At 28.3% G+C, this 18,700-nt stretch overlaps 1 protein-coding gene across 16 annotated transcripts in view; it reads left to right on the forward strand.

The window, feature by feature from the left end:
- The window catches only part of LOC114128466 (uncharacterized), a 274,228-nt gene that overhangs the window by 238,644 nt on the left and 16,884 nt on the right, over positions 1–18,700 (forward strand). For 4 of the 16 annotated variants that reach the window (XM_027992968.2, XM_027992967.2, XM_027992966.2 and 1 more), the window contains 7 exons: positions 1,083–1,541; positions 2,763–2,915; positions 4,281–4,343; positions 9,230–9,430; positions 14,176–14,318; positions 14,468–14,550; positions 16,419–16,611. In XM_027992968.2, coding sequence (XP_027848769.1) covers positions 1,083–1,541; positions 2,763–2,915; positions 4,281–4,343; positions 9,230–9,430; positions 14,176–14,318; positions 14,468–14,550; positions 16,419–16,611 — 1,295 coding nt within the window. Of the gene's footprint in view, positions 1–1,082; positions 1,542–2,762; positions 2,916–3,110; positions 4,238–4,280; positions 4,344–9,229; positions 9,431–14,175; positions 14,319–14,467; positions 14,551–16,418; positions 16,612–18,700 lie in introns of those variants that run through there. The other 12 variants (XM_027992969.2, XM_027992971.2, XM_027992972.2 and 9 more) reach the window with 12 other exon arrangements.

Below are 18,700 nucleotides of genomic sequence, written 5' to 3' on the forward strand. Positions count from 1 at the left end.
ATATAATTTACGTGATTAGTTTAGTTATTATAATATCCTAGTAATAAATTGTCTATCTAAATATACAATCAATATTCGCTTTAAAAATTAAAACTAACTATAAATAATTTCATCCCACACACACGCAAAGAATTCTATCAAAATAGCCATGTATTTAATGTTTTTACAACTTAAGCATGGCCAATAAATTATTGTTTTTCACAGAAAATGTAATGAATAATAAATTTAAAATATGTATATTAAGCGTAAAATTAGTTATTTATATCGTATGACATAATTTTATTAGTGATTTTTGTATGATAATGTTACAAATTAAAATAATATGCTGTGGATATTTTATGTTTTTTTTTTTTTATACACTGAATACATTGTGTATAAACAACTTTGAAATACGCAGTAATTAGTAAAGAATAACCATAATAATTAATAAGTAATAACTAAATTTTACGTTTAAAGTATTTTTAATCTATTATTCACATAGTTCACATAGTTTTAATATAACAATTAATGATTTCTTTGTAGACAGCGGTAATAACATTATTATTATTGGTACATAAATCGTAAATTCAAAAAAAAAAAAAATCCAATTAATCTTTGCGATGTATTAAAAACTGCTATACAGTATAAATATAATATAATAAATTATAAAATATAATATTATAGGTATCTGTTCCTTGTAATGATAATATTATGTGTTATCGTGTAATGTGATTTAAAACACGAGTCGCACGACTTACTACACGGCATAGCTCCGCAATGAACGATTTTTGTTTTTAAATTTGAACGCATTGTATATATATATATATAATAATGTAAAATATCATGTTCAAAGTTTACAAATTTGCTTTTGACGAGTGTTTCAATTGTACCTATATATATACACGGAGTGGTGTGAAAAATTGCACAGAAAAAAAAATGTTTGCAAATGTTTATTTTTTTTATTATTTCATTTTTGTTTGAATTCATATATCATATATATGTATATGTATATGCGTGTATTATATTATGTTGTTTCGTTGACTGTGTGGTGTGCCTATTTTTTTTTTTTTTTTTTGTTCTTTTTTCTCTACCCGTATGCGCAGTAATTCCCGGTGCGGACGGCGGCGGTGGTAGTGGCGGTGCCGGCGTTGGTGGTGTTGGTGGTGGAGGAGGAGGAGGAGGTGGTGGTATTGTTGGAAGTGTCGGTGGTGGCGGCGGCGGTGGTGGCGCTGGTGGTGGTTGTGGTGGAGGTGGTGGTGCCGTCGGCAGCGGCCTCCAGCAGCTGGATAGCACGGGACAACCGGTCGACCAGGTGTACCAAGTGTTGAAACAAGCCGGCGAGATCCGCACCTCACCTAGGCCGGGTGGCCCTTCCGGTACGCGACAGCAGCAACAGATCGTCGTCGGTGGACCTCCCACCGAACTACTGCCCAGATCGTCGCCATCGCAGCAACAGCAGCAGCAACAACAGCAGCAGCAACATCACCCACAGCACCCGAACAGTTTAGGTAGACCGGGAACCACGCTGAACGTCACGTCGCCGCCAATCGCATCCAGCTCAGGTCTGCACGGCCGTGTGTGTGCGTGTGCGTGTGTATGTATGTGTGTGCGTGCGTGTGTGTGCGTGTGTGAGTACGTGTGTGATCGTGTATATATACACGTCCACACACGTAACGAATTGACTTGGACCAAGTCGTTGTTGTTATTGTTACGAGTGGATTTGATTCCGTATTTTTGCATGCGTTTATATATAGTAACACAGTTTTTTTATCGTCTCTATCTATCACTATCTCTCTCTCTCTCTCTCACTATCTCTCTCTATCTGTCTGTATGTTTCTAACTTTCTAGATCACTATTGTACATCACTAGTAACTATTTTTATAACTTATTATTTTATATGATGAGCGACGTGTACTGAAGATTCAGCGATTGCATGTTTAAATCCCTGAATCGTCCAGGTATGCCACTTACGCGTGTAACACTCAATATAACATTATGTACCTACTATCGTATACAAACTTACGGAATTAATAATATTATAACATCGATTAACGAAAAATGAAATTTTTTAATTTTTTCTATCACTTACTCGTTCAAACGCGTTACTCTTAAGTATACGATAACTTGTATGTGCCAATAAAGTATAATATATATTGTTATATTGTTCAACGCTAACATTTGTCATTTTAAATGGTATTCATATTATCATATCTTCGCTTATTGTCGCTGTAAATAACATTCACTATAATATATACGACTATAGCGTGTCGTGCTTATAATTATTATATTGATGTATTGTGAATCTTGCATGATAACGCTTCTCGACTTTGGGCAAGCTGAACTCTTTTTTTTATTATATTATAATAATATTATGAATTTTAATTACTTTTATACTTTTATAATTCGAATACATATATAGTACAATTATATGCGTTTAAATAAACATATTATATATGCAGGAATTTATAATACATAGTTATGTATGTATATGTATACATAATATATATATATATACATATACATACATACATATAAATATGTATATACCTACGAAAATATAATAATATGTAGGTATATGCAATCTTTTCTTCGAGGAAAATATACAGCCAATAGGGATTATTGTTACAATTGTCATTGTTTTATTTTATTTTGGCTTTAAAATGGCTCGGTACCTAAAATAGAACTGCTAATAGTGTACCTATATATATATATTTAAAAAATAAAAAAACCATTCGAAAAAATTGCGAATTTCTCATGTCGCGATCGTGATTGTCCTATCCTAGCGGAATCACACGTCGTCGGCACGTCTTCGGCCTCCTGCAGACTCCCGGAATCGGCAGCACCCAGAAGGCGGAGACTGTTCGGCGGCGTCAAGAGCTTTACAATGTTCGGTGGCAGGTCCCAAACACAAGGCCGATCGATATCGTTACCCGAAAGTACGAATTTATATAATTTTGTTTCTTCTGAGCGCAAAATTCTTTTTTTATTATTTTATTCAATATTTTTATATACACTTCAAACCATTTATGATTATTATTCTTTTTTATCGATTATTTTATTTATTTTTTTATTTATTTTTTATTTTTTTGTTTTTATTTTTCTTCACTTGACATTACCTGTCGCGTACACAGAACAGGTTAAGTACGCGGCGGGTACAAGACCGTTTGGACAACCCCTAGTGTTACCCAGTCAACCCCCAGAAGAAGACCTGCAACAGCCAATAGACCTTCAGCTACAACTCGGACCTAGACGAAGTTTGATGGCCGGCGCCGTTATGGCAGCCAAGAAGAATTTAACTTTTAAAAAATAATGATTTTCAAGCATCCGCTCTCAACAAACCCTCCTCCATCTCCCACCAAACACCACACCTATCAACTTAATCCTTCCAAATTACTTCATTATAATATAAAATATGTTATTTAATTACAAATTTTCATACTTAAAAACAAAATGAAAATATTCCTATAATATTTGAATTACTATAATATAGATAGGAGGTACCTACTTTATTATATTATATATTACATTACATTGTATAGTTGACAACGTCTAAGAAACACATTTCGAACCTATTATTCTTTATTACATCTCTCTCCTAATTATTATGCCATTATTGACAAATTTTATCGTTTAAATAAATTTCATGTAGGTATATACTTATTGTTTTTTAGCTCTACCATTTAAGAGGCGCGTATCAGCTGTATTATCTGTTTGAAAATAAACAATATTGATTAAAAACAAAAATAAAATTATAATTGTTGATGTTCTACAAACGTTTGCATCCTCACCCACACCTCCACAAGCCTGAGCTTTTTATTCTTCTATAAATTATTATATTTCATTATTTATACTTCTAATACTATTAGTCAATTGTTATACATATACATAATATATATATATATTGCTCTTTTAATAACCTTATTTGTTAACACGTAGTATGTAATATACGATACGATGGCTGTGATCGTTAAAATTGTCACAAAATACGTATTAAGATGAATATATTCCAATATTTACTTCATAACTATTATATTCTACATACAAATGTCGTTGCACGGTAGTTTTTCTCGTTATTGTTTTCTGTAAAATAATATTTTACATTATATTATAATAATAATAATATTACAATAAGAGCATGACGCCCGAACCCCGTCCACTTCCTTCTGAAGATAAAAAATGAACTTTCATCGATATTATACTATGACTCCCCGTTTATTAAGCTTGTTATTATATTAATTAAACTTTATTCTTTTATAAATCACCATTGTTATACCGTTTTTTTGTTTTTTTCTATATACAAGGCCAGACCACCTGCTATTCCCAGGGACAAGACAAGCATTTTTGGACTCGATCAGTCCCTACCGGTCTGTACTTAGCAACCACACAAAAAAATTTAGTCTAATGATCAATTATAATAATATATATAGTCGTAGTAGAATATAATACATGCAGGTGTTTGCACTATTTAGAACGAACCATTCATGTGCACCGACACAAATATTGTTGTAGGATATTTTCGTGAATAGAAATATCACTGGATAATATCATTGTTATATTATATTGCTTGAAGAACATTTTCGTCATTTTCGGAAACAATCATTCGAATCCTATAAATTAGGATCAAATAACTACTAGCTCATCTGATTGATAATACATATTATACATATTTATACTTTGGTCGAAGTTTGAATAATTAAAAAGCCAATCAAAATGTCACATGCACGTTTTCAAAACTACCAAAGGGATTTTAAAAAATCCAACTCATACATAATTCATAAACACAAACATTTCTGTAACTGAGCGACCCGAGTTATTGCACTCTGTCATAATACATATTAAATTATTAAGAGCTTCGTCGATCGAGAATTTCTGGAGTGAATGCGCATATCAAAATGTCCAACACACACACAAGCTTGTAAAAAATTAAAACTCATAAATATCATTCGTACCTACCTATACCTATCTACCTACTTACTGCATATTTGCATTATAGTTATACATATAAATATATTGTCTCCTTCGAAATGCTCGTTTAACACAACATATGCCATAGTAATTATCATTGATTGGCTTTCACCCGATACGCATGTCATCAGTGTACGGAATCCGAAAAGTCTGCCTTCTGCGGCTATCATATGTATATATTATATATATAACCCACTTAGTTTATCTTGACACTTGGCAACCATAACGATTTTACAAAAAATAGTGCCCTGAAAACTATATTTGTTTTTATTCTGAGTGGAGCGATGAATGTATTGATTTTACAATGATGTATTTTTTTTTGTGTGTATGAATGAATACACGATTAGTTGTCAATAAAATGTTACGATTTTCAACTTTGAGGGTAGCTTTGGATAAAAAATTAGATCTTGTTTTTACTTTGAAAAGGTTAAAATAAAAAAATTCCAGTACTGTTTTTTATAATCGCTACAAAAAAATATAAAAACAGTAATTTTTATATTATAAGGCAAATTTAAACTAAATTGATTTTTTCATTTAGTTGTACCAAATACCGAACAATAAATAACCTCACAAACTTAATAATTTTACTATTTATTAATATTATTATTTTTTTTTTATATATAAAGTTTGATTTTTAATACATTTTAAATATTGTTGAGCTATTTTTGTACGGTTGACACTAGTTTTATTTGTATTTTATAAATGTTAACAAAACAATCTATAATTGGGTAAAATGTTTGAACATTTAATCCGAGATTCCTAATGAGTGGCTCATTTTTCAATTAAAAATATCAACAACTTATCATCATGCTATTTTTTATAATCGTTTAAATTTTGATAAAATTCTAATGTTATTTTATAGTTAGAAATACAAAAAAAATAAAAAGTTTTCTGATTATACCTAAAATTTTCAAAATTTAATACAAGGTTTATTATGAGTTTTTCAACTTACAAAAAAAAATGTTTATTAGAAACCCAAATAAATTTTTACAACATTGGATATTTACCCGAATAATAACCAATTTTTTTAAACTATTTTTATTTTTTGTTATATTAAAAATAAAATATATAATCGTTAATACTCGTACTTGAAATTGTTACAGTTATTATTTTATATGATGAAATTTAAAATCAGTTTAACTCATTTTAAGCTATTTGTAGGAATGCCAAATTTTTATTATTTTTTTTTTTTTCATAAATTTTGATCAAAATTATTCCAAATTATTTTTGAAAACTCCATACAAAATTCCAGTTGTTCCTTTATCTATTATCTATTAAAATTTTTTATACGCACTTCAAACTAGAATTTTTATATTATTTTTATTATTATTATGTGGTTAAAAATGCATTAAAACTTTTCGTTTTGCATATAATTTTTATAGGTATTACATAAATTATCAAAATAAAAAACATATCGTAAAATATGCTTGATAATGTAGCCTTACGAACCGTTTTCACTCGGAATTAATTTTTGTATACAATGATATATCATTGAATTTTGATTTAACACATCCATAATAATGACCCGCTTGACACCTAGTCTACAACAAAGTATAGTATCTACTTACTTATCTTTTTCAATAAAATATAGTTTTTGGACCACTGTTTTCTTTAAAATGTTTACGGTTTTCGATTGACAATATAAACTTGACAGATTATACATATAGTTATTATTCTAATGTCTTAACAAAACTTCCCTATGCATGTGCGTGTCGTAGAATGTAAACTTTATGAGGTTTATATATTTATTAACTTTTCATAGGTATATATAAAGCCTTTACAATGGGATAGATGATTTTTATTATAACCAGTTTAAAATAATAGTTGTTATTTTCATCCAATCGAATAATTAACATCCTTACGGCATAGTGTACAAAAAATATTATTATGAAATTCAAATATTAAATACATTATATTATGTTATAAATTTTATTAAAAATAAAAATCTATTTATAGATTTCAATCGCAATTTATTTTTATCATTATTTTTTAGCTAAATTTTTACCTTCAAAAACTTTTCTTCTTTTCTTTTAATAAATTATTTTTATTCACAAAATAACTATTGTCTGCGCATGGGTTCTTTTTTGTTGATAAATACTTAAAAATTACAGTGTATTCATGTGTATATTATCTATATTATACGTATTATTTCATAGTCAGAAACATATAAAAATATATTTTATATTTATGTTTCATAATAATGTAATTATTTATAGTACTATGGCAATATGGTAGTGTAATTTCAATTCCTGCAAAAAGCATTGAAATTGTTTAGTTGATTTGATAAGATAAAAATCCAAATGGGATTGGAATCTATTATAGCCCTTTATCAAAAAGACAAATATCTCGTAGTCCATGACATTGACATTTCTGAAATTCGATTGTGAAAGAGAGAATTTATAAATATTTATTCAAAGGGCCCCAGTCTATATTTTTTTCAAATATTTTTTTTTCATAAAAATGTTTAATTTTATCTATTGCTATGTATATAAATTACTGTACTGCAATAGATAACATTATAAAATAAAATTTCCAAACAAGAAATTATCTACTCACCAATCCCCATCCACCACTGATTACGGCATATTTACAGCTTTGGGTTACGTTTTAGTAGCAGGAAACGTTAATCTAATCATTTTATGATTGGCTATTCTTTACCAAGTATAATTGAAGTAAATAACAATAGTTTTCAATTAAACGATTAAATACTTCTTTATATATTATGTACTTACCGGTGGTTACCAAAAAAAAAAAAAACTCGTCAAACGCAGATACAGCTGATTAAAATATATTATATTATAACATAGGTTTTCTAGTTCTCATTAACAGTTTACGATTTACGAACTCTTATTTGCGATAGGTTTGTTATTAATATTTAACAATATAATATACCTAATGGTTATTATTATTAAAATTTTTGCATTTGAACTGTTATCTGACAGAAACGTGTATTCAAAAATATACGCAAATAGTGTTTCCCAGGGTTTTTCATATCAACTTTGATAAGTCTCATGTTAGTAAGTAAGTCGGTAAGTGTATTCGAGAACATTGTTTATGTTTTAAGTGTATGAAATTTTCTAAGGGTTCGTCAAAAGCTAAGCTATCTTATTTAGTTTTAAATATATTTCAATAATAACTATGCCATTAAAATGTTTTTCTACCAAATCCATTATTTTGGTTATTCACAAATAACTTGAAAAATCTTTTCCATACCTTAATAGGCACTATTAGGATCGAATAGTCTCCTATAGGAATGCATTTTTTATAAAAAAATAAAAGTATAGAAACTAAAAACTAATCGATACATTTATTAATATTATCATAGTATCCACAGATTGACAAAACACGTTTTCGAATACACTTATAACATGATCACTTTTATTACTTCTATTAATTTTATCATTATCATTGTTCCAATGAAAAACCCAAAATTATCATGTACATATGTATGATAATATAATATCATAACGTTTCATCTCACTTAATGATTTTAATTAACAGCAGGTTTCATTTTTTCCCTTCATATTAACTATATCATGGTATTAAAGCGTCATATTATTATAAATGACTGACTTTGTGTTTTGGTCATATGATAACAGTAACGTATGCATGTCGCGTAGTCTTTAATCAATTGTTTTATTTTTTATAACTTGGAATTACGTTTTTTTGCATGCCTTATATTTTAGTGGCCTAGACGCATTTTATGTTTTTATCGAATAGTTTGTTGTGTGCGAGTGGACGGCATGGCGAGAAAATCAGCTGTCTTCGAAATTGCGTCAAAATGTAACATAATGCTGGTTTTCTCTTTATAATTATACCCTCATTTCAAAAAACCCTGATTTTTTATCTCTCATTCCGAAGCAGAACATTGACCTGACAATTTCGATCATTGGATCAACTTTCGGAGTCATTCCCGTCCATCTAAGAGTATAAGCCACAGACTTAAAATATATAAACAGGTTGACTAGCGTAACGACAGATCGTTATGCTAAATATTCTGTGGACATCATTAAAATATTTTCATTAGTTATTATCATAATAATATATGACATTTATTGTTGGTCTGATACTCGATGTACATACAATGTACTTTGACGTTTTTAGAAAAAAAAATCGTTCTGCTCCGGAAACGAAATCTTTAACACGTATTGTCAATTAAGCGCGGGGGGATACAATATGAGTGTGATTCTCTCGCCCCACCGTCCACCTGCTGAACCACTCATCCCCGTCCCAAGACCCGCTTTCTCTGACCATGGGTGCTCCACCCGTGTGTGGACATTTACAGCTCCACACAGCCCTCGTCGACCAAAACTCAATTCACGCATGAAGAGCTTTTCGCTGGACTCATCGGATACCACGGAACAAGCACAAAGGCGACGGATGGGTGGCAGTGGTACTGGCAGTGGTGGTGGTAGCGGCAGCAGCACTGGACTACAACAACAGATGGAAAGCTACTCAAATCCTTCGTCCTCATCTAGATTGCAATGTACGTATGCCGCAATCCTCCCGGCCGTGAATCCATTAGCGAACTAAAATAAAACTAAAATTCTGAAACAAAAATAATATCCTAAACTTCAATCATATTATATAATAATATATATATTTTTTACCCTAAATCTGCGTTACCCGCCATGATAACAATATCACAACCGTGCAGGGGATACCACTTCATGTACTTCTCCGGAAATAAGAATAAGAAATCTTAGTTGGAGAGAGTTTCATATAACGTCGAAACGTGTGCATTTACTTATTATACAGTATACACATATTAATAAATACTTTCTGTTTTTATTTTATTTTGCCTGTAGATATAGGTATATATTTATTATTTATATTATACATTATTATGCAATTATTATGAATATTATAACGGTTTGCTCAGTGTATGTGTATGTGTGTGAGTATATCATTTTATTATATAAATGCGTTGGTATTATAAATACGTATGATATAATTATAAAAATTATATGTGTTATTGCATGGTAATAATATTATAATGATATATGTATATACCGACTATCGTTGTTTTTCTTCATAATTTTTCCGTTAGTGGTAAGTTTTATAAGCGTTGTGTTCGTGTTTACTAAACAATAAGAGAACATATAGGCTGATGTGAATGGAGACGAGTGCAATTATTTTTGTTTTGCATTTTAATGGTAGGTGAATCTAATTACTATACTGTTGTTGTCACGCACAGGCATTTACGAAAATCGTAATTCGATATTTGTTATGCTCATAATTGTATATTATAAAATTAATATACTATATTATAATACAGTATCCTACTCGCGGTTGTGATGACATCGAATGACCACCAACCACAATATACTTGTGTGGATCACATTTTTAAAAAATAAAATTATTATACATTCATAATTAAGTTTTTTTGCATTATCGATTCCATTTTTTTAAAATTTAATTCATACACGTATACTGTGGTTGATGATCATATTGAGAGTTTGATTAATATAAACTAATAACACTAAATATTATTCTATATGAAAAATGTACTAGTAAAAGTGATGAATAAGTCATAATCATTACTTTTTAGGAAGTGTAATAAACATCTCATTTTTGAAAATGAGACGTTTAACGGTTTAATTAACTGTAATGACTTGGTGATTTAAGATGTGAAAAAAAAACCAAAATAAAATATTTTAGTTGTGATTTGATTTAACTAAGACCAACATTATATTAACCTAACCTACAAGATAGCATAATAATCGACAGATGGAAGCCGTTTATTTTATCATATTCATGCGCCGTCTGTGAAAATATACATTCAATACATTTTAGTCTTTCCAACCGCTACGTTATTATATTTAATTTCTATTATAATATTATTAATATTATAGGTATGCAATATGCATATTTCCAGTAATACAATTTAATTTATTAATAATGATAATAAATTACACATGTCATTTCCGCCGTACAGGTGTATGTAGCACGGGATCGTGTGTAGTACACTTTAGTGACAAAACTTTAGAGAAAAATACAATATTTAAAATAACACTATAGGAAGGAACTACGCGACAATTATAATATAGCGGTTTTACTCGCTGCATGCTTGTACGGACTATGGCTTTTCGCTCTTTTGAGCTATAATATTATATTATATATACGTGACGTATGGAAATCGTATTTTATTTTGTTTTTATTATTGTTTTGGTATAGATATAGTATGTGTAATTAAGTTTTTGGCGAATAATCGCGGCTCTATAGGGTGTAATGAATCGCTACATTGATAAGGCTCGAAAATAATAATTAATAGATAAGCAAATTCGATATATTTTTATACATAATATGCTTCGCTTTGATATTGTACTTGGATTTAATTTTTTTTTTTTAAATATTGCAGAGAAAGAGAGATAGTTTTTAAGTAAAATAATTTGAATAGACGTAGTTTAGCTGAGTATCAATATATATAGATATGCTATATATATACGCTATAAATAAACGTAACATTATAATATTATATATATATATAAATGTTATTGCAGTGTGTATAATGATGCCACTGTTGCAAAGTTATCTGAAAATATAAGTTGATGAAACCCAAGTGAATTAAATATAGTTTCATATTCTCTTCTTTCCCATACCCTGTGTGAAGCATGTGCGCAAACTTATGTTTTCAGACCACATTGCAATTGTTTTTTTTTTTGGTTTTTTTACGTTTTATTGCAGCCGTCAGACGACTGAAAGAACCGTAAATATATGCGATCCCAGTAACATTGATTTATAAAATGGTATACATCGTTACCTGATTGATTTTTTTATTATTTATTATTTATTATATTGTTATTATTTTTTTTTTATTTTTTTTTTTTTATAATTACCTATTATTAATACTAACAAATCTAATAGATTTTTTTCATCTCTAACATTATATTATTTTAGTCGTTTCTACACAGCTGCATAATGTCACCTGCATCACCTCAATTTCTATATTATTGTTGAAAAATATATAATATGTATAATATTAATCATACTAGTTACCTCCCAAACTATATGAAATACAAGTACATAAATAAATTGATAGAAATAACATTTTATTGTTGCCACCTAAAAATATAAGCCACAATTTATAATATATTATAGTTACCTCAATAAAAATTTTATTTTATTATAGCTTAATTCACTTAAATATTAAAATCTAACACTTATAAAATTGGCTTTGTTGAACATGCGACCTCATCTTAAGTCATAAACAAAATGGGTGGTCGTCCTGCAATTTGATCAATTCGTAGAATAGGTATATAAAATATATACTTTTCACTACCCTTCTTACTTATTTATACATAATATGATATCTTGCTCTCTTACTATAATAATAATAATAATATATTAACTATCATAAATATTAATATAACTACCCATCCATTTCGATGATACAAGTAACAGACGAACATATTATTTATATTAGTTCCTATTTTATATTTTACGAAGATTTCAAATCGTTTTGTTAGTAATTACAGTAATATGATACTGCGAGGTTTAAATATCAAATCCGACGGTTATCGATTCCACTTGATATTTATATAATAATTATATTGATTCCGCCGCCAAATTAAATATTTTAAATTCATCGTCTTATAAAACGTTATAATAGAACTAAAATGTCTAACCTACTAACCTTCCATAACTGCAAAGTTATATGCAGCTAAACAGTACAAGTCTTTTGCGATTGTAATTATTGGCTATTCATAATTTTACTTAACTTCAAGCCTAAATGAGGTAGAAACTAACCAAAAGTAATATAAATAAATAAAATAAATAAAAAAATTAATACTAAACGATTAACAACCAATATTCAATTCTAAGAAAACTAAGATAGTGACCATTAACTGTGTATAACTCTACAATTATGGAAGATATGAAAACCGAACTTTTAAGATATTCTAGGTACGAATATTATTCAGTAAAATTATACACAAACAAAAAACCCATACTAAATATTAAATTACTTGGAGTAATATGAGATTTATTTTTAAAAAATCTAACTTGATAAATTTTTTTTTTTAATTTATTATAATTATTCGCATAATTTCTAGTTTTATTGCATATGTTTGTTGATAGGATAACTAAAAAGCTTTAAAATAAAAAAAAATCAGTCGTTGTGGCTCAAACAAAACAAAACAAAAAAAAAAAAAATTATGTTAAAATGTTGAAATGTTTTGGAGAAACATAAAAAAATTCATGGTAGGTTTGGTTTTGTTTAAAAAAATTAAATTGCTCATAACTTAAAAATAAAAAAAGTTAGACACCCTCTTTAAAGGGTATTTCTTCATTATTCTAGATATACTTTCATATGATGTCGACCGGTTACTTCACACCGGAACACATTGTATACCCGGAGAGCTTACAATCGTTTGTTTACTAATTGCGATTTACCTTTTCATATATCAATTGCACTTAATATATTTTAGGGTTGTTAGATCAGGTACACTTTATAGTTTTTAAGATTAAAAGACCAATTGTACTAAATTAAAATATGTAAAATATAATTGATTATCTATAGGTTAAAGATATTCCAATGCAACTTAAATTGCTTTACTTTCGAATAAAATAAAAATATACAATACCTAATGAAAACTTATTATCAATTGAATAAATTTAAATAAAAACCAATGAAAAATTATTTTCATCTATCACTTGAATTCACACTTGAGCATTTTGATGTTTCATAAATTTCCATCAAAATTTTAAATGCAATAATAATATATTTTGTTCGAAAAAAATATTCTTTATTACTTGATAATCAATTTATTGGTGCATAAGTTTTTAATTTTAATTTATTCTATATAATATACTACTTCAATACACAATTTTGTTTACACTAATGCAAAATTTAATTGAATAGCACAATTATTGATAGGTATAAACACCGTAAAAAAATGAGAGTATATTAAGGCCCATACCTAGTACAGCATTCCTGACGATTCGTATAAAAATGTTATTATCTACCGATAATCGAGTTCGGGAGGCAACTAGTATGATTTTCCCGCGTCATAGTAATACATACATTATTATATTCTACCTACTTATACCTACTTACTGATTTACTACACCATCGTTCCTGTACAACGATAACATTGTTGTTATTGTGGTCACCATCGTTTCCCCTACATATATCACGTGTATTCTTCATCATACGACAACAGTGTGGTTTTATAAAATACTTGTTGATGATGCTTCCGTCTTACATCTGTTTTTCGTCCATTTTTTCAGCTCCCTCTAGCCCAGTGCATAATCGGCGTCTACTATCAACCAGGACCATACGGATGAGCTCCGTCGAGCTACCAGACGACAACGATAAATCACTGTCGTCGGCAAGTACGTCTCCGTGCCCGTCGCCGGTGAGATATTCACAAGTACAGTATTATAATAATTATACACACCTGTAATTAAACTATGATGAAATATAAAATGTAACAACTTTATTAGACGTAAGATCGCGAGTGTGCAATATACTAAAACAACACGCACTCTACTCCGAAATTTGTTTTTGTACTTTTTTTAGAAACCACACAGGCTGTTACCAAATAATCTCTATGTGGTGCTGTATAATTTCAAAGCTCGCCGAGAAGACGAATTGGATTTGAAGTAAGTACACAAAAATAATAGATAGCTAATTTCGAAGTGAAATTAGCCATTAAATGTTGCAGCATGTATTTAACACTTTAATTAGAATATTTCACTTAAGTTATTTAAAATTTCTTTGTTTGAATATTGATAAAAACTCTTAATTACTGAAAAAGGGTATTTAATTTCTATAATATCGTAATTCATTCAATAAAATTCATCTCGTCCGTACTCAACTCATAAAATCAATATTTCATCTCGTTTTAAGTTTAATACTCAGATGAGGATTTAAAAAAATGAATTTCATACATTATATTTACCAAGGCTGGACATTAACGAGTTAAATAATTAAGTTACTTTTAACTAAGTTACTTAACGAGTTACTTTTTTTAAAGAAGTAACTTCTATCTTAACGAGTTACTTATTTTTTAAAGAAACTTCTAACTTAACGCGCTTATTTATTTTATAGTCATATTAAGTTATTTTTTTTCTTTGTACGAACCTTAAAGATTTATTATTGCATTTTGTATAATAAATAATAATATATAAAAAATAATAATTATTATTATTATGTTAAATATAAATTATTCTGTAAGTATTAAGTATTCTAAATATTATAGACTGTCGAAGTATTCTGCAATACCTATGTCTGGATTTTAGAATAACGTGTTTAAATACAAGTAGAGACCTATTATTGATTACATAATATACTATAATATTATAGTTACTATATATTTAAACAATACTAATAGTTAATAGAACTTACACTTAGAAAATATACCAAACGACTTATGAGAAATAAAGAATAATATTTTATATTATTCTTTTTCATAGAATATAGTATGTCTAAATATTAAAGAATAGTGTAATACGGGTAGGTAATTATTATTTAGAAAATAAAAACATATATTTAATATTATCCGTATCCAATATCCCATATACGCTAGGGAACTCTTAGTTTTAATTAAAATTTCAAATTTGTGGTTTGTTATACTTAATTTCATTCATGGAAATGATAAGAATAATTTTTCTCAGAGTGAGGGAGTGACTAATTATATTTACTATTTACTAATTTAATTATTTTGTTAAATTTCATAATGTATAAGTACCTACAGCAAAATACATTTTTTAAAGATATAAAGACCTACATTATAATATTATGTTATTTGTAAATCTTCAACATGAAGTGTAAATGAAGTAATTATACGTTTTATATGAAAAAAAAAATAACTTATTTTTAACTAAATTAACTTGTAACTTTAACAAGTTAAATAAAAGTGAAAAGTAACTTTTAACTTAGATTTTTCAAATTAACTTAATGAGTTAAAAAAATAGTTAACTTGCCCAGCCTTGATATTTACAATAAGTATAAACACCTTTATGACAATTTTTATATAGGTATAAGTTCCTATTTGACAATTGTTATTGTTAATACATGTAATAACTATATATATTATTGACGCGGTCCACAACCAATTTCGACCGAACTTATTATTATTCACGTTAATATAATACAGAATTTCAAACAATTTACAGTTTTTTTCAAATTAGATATATTAGCCTAAATGGACAATTTGAGCAAAATTAAACTATTGCTGGATATCTTTAACCTGAGCACTAATTTATTGCAATTTTAAAAAATGTTGGTTATAGCTTGATAATTAATAAATTGCTTTTTTCTGCATCATTTCTAAAAAATGTCTCATTACAGTATAACTTATGGTCGAAATGGGTAGATACAATACACATGTTCTCTTAGTTTAAATATTTATACTATACATTTTCAAGTAGATGAAACATACAAAGAATTATTTTACAAAATAGTTTATTTTTAATAATTTAAAAAAATAATTATTTTATAATCCTAATTCGTGTTATATGTATTTTAGGGCAGGATATAAGGTGACTGTTATCGATACATCAGACCCGGCCTGGTGGAAGGGTAAATGCTTCGGTCGCGTCGGTTACTTTCCATACAATTACGTGACCAAAGTGCAGCCTGGAGAAAGACCATGGCAAGTTACAATCAATTTACAGGTGTTGGACGTTGACAATAATCCACTCACGTTGCTGAGAGATCAGGTAGGTGCCTAAACCGTTATCATATAATTGGGCCACTACGAATTTGTTCTAAATTGTCGAATTGATTCCCGAGTTGTTTACAGGTAATATACGAATTGGTTTCCACAAGCTTTCACAATAATTAACCTTGTTAAGTTTACTTTTCAAATTATTATGATATATTCAACCACCAACAATTTCCTTCTCATTTATTTAGACTTAGGACTGTCTAGAATTCAAATAAGTTCGAATAATTCAAACACTATATAGAATACTAGGTATGGTTAAAAATGTTGCTTAGTATAATGTATTAATATATACATAATATACTGTACATGCGTATTTATCAATAATAATAATTGTGGTTGTAATAAATAAGTAATAATAAGTCAAAATAGGTAAATAATATAAGAAAAAAATGAGTGTGCTATGAATTTACAACACACATTTTTAACGAACTGTAGGTTCCAAATTTGGCCCTCTCTCAATTTTTTAATTTTTTCATCAATAAACTTTTCTTTTTCAGCAATTTTTTTCGACTTTGATTTAAGTGAGCTTCTTTGCTTTACGTATGTTTCTCATTGCACTGCTTTTAATTGTTCAATCAATAAAAAAATATTTGGGTGGGTAGAATAAAATTTAGAATTCAGTTTTCCATGAAACGATTCGCAACAGTTTGCTGTTCGTTTTAAAGTGGCTGAAAAATCTGCCCAAATTTTCTGTAAAAATCACTATCATTTTTAATATAGTTTTCAAGTACATAATCAAAAAATGTATCAAGTTTTTTATGTACTGGTTTTATAGCCATCAGCTCAACATAAACGTGTTGTATTATATCAGATGACAATAAAGGTAATCCGAAAAAGTATTTTAATATTTACCCATCTCTGAATCTTTATTTTTAAATTCATGTGAGAGTCCTAAAGATTGAATTTTTCTCCACCACGCCTATTTTAAGTGGAATCTACATTCTCTTAATTTATACTGTGGCCAAACTTCAGATACTGCCAGTTGAATAGCCTTTTCAAAATCAGCAAAAATAATTTCAGGCCTCATGTGATGTTCTATAAATCTAAATACTTGTATATAAGTAGTACTGTTCTTGTTGAACAGCAGGAAAAAAACTAATGGAAAATAATTGTTATATTTTACACCATGGATGGTAAAAAGGTGGTAAAACAATTTTGGGTGACTTTTAAAAGTTCCATCAACACTGTTTTCATTTTTCTGAGTATCTCTAAATTATGTGAACAAGTAAAAATTACAATATTTGTTTAACAATCATTAATAAATTTAAAATTTTCACCACGATTAGTTATTATATCATAATTATCTAATGCTTCATGGAGTTCTGTTAAAGTCTTAAGTAATTTAGATAATTTAATTAATTGACTAGCGTGAATATTTTGTCTTACTCTAAAAACGTCATGCGCTGTAAACTGTTCAATATCACCATTGACTAGTAACTCTTAGAAAATTTTTTTTGGACGTTCAAGATTTCCTTGAACTTTTCTTTTTAAGTTATTTCTTATTGTTTGCCTGTCCAATATGTTTTCACTATCTTTCTCATGATTGTGTTCAAGGTTACATTCTTCAATATTATTTAAATTATTTTTTTTAAAAAACGAATTGCATTTTCTTTTTTTACAAGTCCAACACTCCATATTTCCCGATAGTTGTTTTTGGAGACCGTTAATAACGAAGAGTTTTTTATTTTTTTCACTGAACATCACTTCCATTTTAATGCACGCACTAGGTTAGTTGTTACAAGACTGACGAAATATAAATCTATTAGATATAAAATGATATTTATAAACTTTCCCAGACATCGTAAAATCTAATAGAATATTATAAGATTATCGATTGTAAATATACTTATCTTGTAACAGTGAGTTGTAGACTGATAAATTGATAAGTAATTTTATTCGGGAACCTATTCGAACAGTTGTATACTGGAAAGTTTTTTTTTGGGAACCAATTCGTACACAATTAATTGACCCGGGAACCAATTCCACGTTTGCCATATAATTGTATCATTTAAGTATTATTAATATATTATTATATATCTATACTAAATACTCATTAGTTTTTCGAAAAATATTAAAGTTTT

The sequence above is a fragment of the Aphis gossypii genome, chromosome 1 (assembly GCF_020184175.1).
Source record: "Aphis gossypii isolate Hap1 chromosome 1, ASM2018417v2, whole genome shotgun sequence".
Taxonomy (NCBI): domain Eukaryota; kingdom Metazoa; phylum Arthropoda; class Insecta; order Hemiptera; family Aphididae; genus Aphis; species Aphis gossypii.